Genomic DNA, 3674 nt, shown 5'->3' on the forward strand with positions numbered 1-3674 from the left:
GCCCCTGCCACAGAGCCTGAGGGCAGAGAGGGCTCAGCTCAGCAGGGATTGGGTTGTGCCCCTGCCTGGTGCCCACCTTTGTGGAGGGCAGGCGGGTCCCCCAGGGGTGCCTCTGTCCTCACCCTTAGTATTGGGGTGCCCCCCCTCCCGCCAAGAGTCCCAAGCTGGCCAGGAGCGTCGGCACTGACCCGGCCGATTCAAGTTCTGAGCTGCTGTCCTGCAGCCCTAGCTCTGCTCTCCAGAGGGGCCGGGCACCCCGCCGGGCAGAGCTGCCCCTGGACCCACCTCACAGCCCTGGAGAGTCCAAGTCCCAGCCGCCGGGCTGACTGCCCGAGGGCGGTGAGAGGGGGTGAGAGGGGATGGGACCCGCCTTTCTTTTGTGTGGCTCAAGCTGGAATAGAAAGGGCGTTGCTGGGAGAGGGGCCCTGAGGCCCACAGGTGATGCTCCACCCACGCACCCCCTGGAGGGCAATAGCTCCTGGGAGCTGAGCTGTGTCACCCAATCCCAGCTCTGCCTTCTCGTTCCCTAACCCCCCCCCCCCCAACCCTTTGTTTGCGTCCTTCTTAATTCTTGTCTGTACTTACTCTACGTTTGTGGACTGTTTCTGGGTCTGCCTTCCCACCAGGACAGGAATTGTTGGGTTCACCATCATGCCCCAGCACTGCTCCAGTGCCTGGGACACAGGGACGCTCAATAAACAAAGTGTATGCTGAGTGAATGACCACCCAGCCTCAGCCGGCCCAGCAGCAGGGAGCCGGGCCTTCCCAAGTCAGACTCTCTCAGGCTCAACTCCCCAGGAGACTAGCATTATAATCAACAAGCCTTAACACAAAGAAGGAATCATTGCTGTTGTCCACTCTGGACCCAGGGGAAGGAAGAGCGAACAAAAATAAAACTGAACCTCTGACCAAGAGCCTAAGGGCTCTTAGTAGCCCCAGAAAGGGAAGAGCATGGTGCTCCTTTGCACACCAGGTGCCCGGGGGAGGGAGGTTGGCCCTGGGCCTGTGTTAACTGGCCGTTGTTGTCCATCTTCTTAGCTCCTGGATGTAGAAGTCCAGGCCGGAGAATGTGGTTATGTCCCCCTCGGGGTGACCCTGGCTGCGTCTCCAGGAATGCAGGCTCTGAGGCCAGAAGACCTGAGTTAAAATAGTCAATAGTCCCGTGGCCTTGAGCAAGTTATTTAATCTCTCTGTGTCAGTTTCTCCCACTGTAAAATAGGAATGATACAGGTACCCCGGTTCAATCACCACTTTTAGTCTCTTCAACAGCACCTGACATACATAGCAAGAGTGTAACGAATTTCATCATCCCTGATCTCAGTGATCTTCACAACCACCCTGGCAGGATCATCCTCCACTTTAAAGGGACGAGACGGCGGAACCTGACCCACACTCACACTCGTGTGTCAGACTGTGAAGGCCCAGCTTTCTGTGTCCACATGTAGCACTCCCTGCCCGCCTCCCCCTCCTGCCCAGGCACACAGAGTTAGAGACCCACACACAGTGATCTAGAGGCTTTATTTACAAGAGAAGGGCCCGGCCCTGCCAGGGGCCTTGCTGGGCTATATACAGGGGCTGGAAGAGGGAGGTGGGGACATGGCCATTTAAATTACAATGGAATGGGGGGCCAGGCTCCGAGGTTCAGGCTCTGGGTCTTCCACTGGAGGCCTCTGCAGGGACCGGGCTGAGGCTGCAGAGACAGGGAAGGAAAGGATAAGAGGGGCTTGGACCCCGAGGGGGGACAAGACACAGGTCTGGTTGGGTTGGGAAGACAGGGTGAGGCCGCAGCTGCCCCGTCCGTCCATCCCAGGGGGAGCGCCATCCCAGGGAGAGCGCCAAGCCTGGGGGCCCCTGAGGGCAGGCCAGGGAGGGGCCGCACCAGCTCACTTCCTCTTCAGGGAGCCCTTGCTTTTCTCCTTGTCTGCCGACCGCTGCTGCTTCACCTTCTCGTCCTTCTTGTTCTTACTGTGCACATTCTCATACACGTCCTCCTTGTGTCTGCAGGCGGGGCAGGCAGGTGCGGGCAGTCAGGAGACAGGGCCGGGGGTCTCCAGTACCAGCAGCCCCTCGGGGCCACCCCCATCTCACAGGTGAGCAAACTGAGGCCAGGAGAGCAAGGAGACCAGTCCTGACAGTGTCCTTATACTAGACTAGAGGCTCCTTTGGGGGCAGAGGCTCCATCTCACACATCAGTGCCTAGCACAGGCCCCACATGGAGGGCACTCAGGAGACACTTGTGAACACAGGTTGTGAGAACCAAGCTTGAACTTTAACCCGAACCTCCCTGGAAAGGACGGGTCGGTCGGGCTGGGGAAGAGAAAGGGGCAGACGCTGGGAGGCGGGAGGTGGGGCCACTCACTTGGAGGAGGTGCGGGCGGCCTTGGCATGGGCATTCTTCATGGCTGGGGGGTAGGTAATGTTCCCGTACTCCGACTCCCAGCCCTTCTGGGACTGTGGGAAGAAGTGTGGTGGGAGGCCAGTGGTCCCAGCAGCACCGGGCAGTGCCCACTGCCCCCCTCGGCCCCTCCAGGCCATTCTCTGCCCGCACCTGCATGACCTCCAGCTTCTTCTTGGTGGTTTCGATGAACTGGGCGATGGCCACGTAGATGAACTTGTATTGCGCCTCCGTCTGCACCATGCCCGAGCGCTGGGCCCGTACCATCTGGATCGTCTTCTGGATGTCGATGTCACAGTCCAGGCCTGGCAGGGAGGGCAGCTGGACGTCAGGCCCTGGGCAGAGGTGGTGGACACGGGGGGCCGCTCCCCCACCTGCCCCGCATCTCCCACAGGTCACCCTCACCCTTGGTGGAGATGCTCTCCATAAGCATGTCGATGACAATGATGGTGCCGGTGCGGCCAATGCCGGCGCTGGGAAGAGAAAGGGCACCATCAGAGGCCCAGCCTGCACTAGCCGGGAAGTGGCGGCAGGGCAGGGGGGGTGGGGGGCGGGGTGTCAGCACAGCACCGGCAGGGGCGGGGTTTAGGGAACCCACCAGAGATGTGAGATGCAGGAACCAGACAGGGTCACTGGGAAGGTAGGCAGGGTAGAAGTCTGCCCAACTGCACCCGTGCTCATCACTCCAGTCAAGGGATCTGGGGGCAGAGCCTGGCTCTCAAGTGCTAAGACGCTGCTCCCCAGACACCCATCACTTTCCTTCCCAGCACCACACTCCACCGCCTGCTTCCACTCCTCACTCTGCCCCCCACCCCAGGAGATCTGAGACCCCGTTCCCCGACCACATCCTGCCTGCTCCCCTGGTACTCTGGGCCTCCCCGGCCCTCTCCCACAGCCTTGGCCCCAGCGAGGCTGCCCTCCTCGCCTCGGGAGCATCTTTCGGCAAGGCTCCATTTCCCTTTTTCTTCAGATCCTGATGGCAGGGCAAGGGCAGCATCGAAGACAGCAGGCCTCGGGAGCCACCGGGCTCAGGCAACTTGGGAGAGCATTGCAACAGGAAGTCTGCCTTCTCCCCACCTTCTGCGGCAACAGACCCCAGGAGCCTCATGACCACACACAGACCCTAGGCCCACCCCCTCAGCTAGGCCAGTCAGGCCAATGCCCCAAGTTGCACTGTCTAATTTCAAACCCAGATTGTCAAAAATAATACTCCCTCACCCACTTCCTTCCTGTAACGTCTAAATTAAGGCCATGGGGATTTCAAGAAGCTGGGGGGGGG

General features: G+C 60.2%; 1 protein-coding gene across 3 annotated transcripts in view; it reads right to left on the reverse strand.

The window, feature by feature from the left end:
• Positions 1-1499: 1499 nt before the first annotated feature.
• PTPN6 (protein tyrosine phosphatase non-receptor type 6) overlaps positions 1500-3674 on the reverse strand; it is a 15470-nt gene continuing 13295 nt past the window's right edge. For 2 of the 3 annotated variants that reach the window (XM_007469388.1, XM_007469389.1), the window contains exons 12-16: positions 2801-2868; positions 2549-2700; positions 2360-2451; positions 1837-1998; positions 1500-1690 (exon numbers count right to left, since the gene is read on the reverse strand). In XM_007469388.1, coding sequence (XP_007469450.1) covers positions 1884-1998; positions 2360-2451; positions 2549-2700; positions 2801-2868 — 427 coding nt within the window. In that variant the 3' untranslated portion in view covers positions 1500-1690; positions 1837-1883. The remainder of the gene's footprint in view (positions 1691-1836; positions 1999-2359; positions 2452-2548; positions 2701-2800; positions 2869-3674) is intronic. The other variant, XM_007469390.1, reaches the window with a different exon arrangement.

The sequence above is a fragment of the Lipotes vexillifer genome, unplaced genomic scaffold, assembly GCF_000442215.2.
Source record: "Lipotes vexillifer unplaced genomic scaffold, Lipotes_vexillifer_v1.1 scaffold395, whole genome shotgun sequence".
In the NCBI taxonomy this organism is placed as follows: domain Eukaryota; kingdom Metazoa; phylum Chordata; class Mammalia; order Artiodactyla; family Lipotidae; genus Lipotes; species Lipotes vexillifer.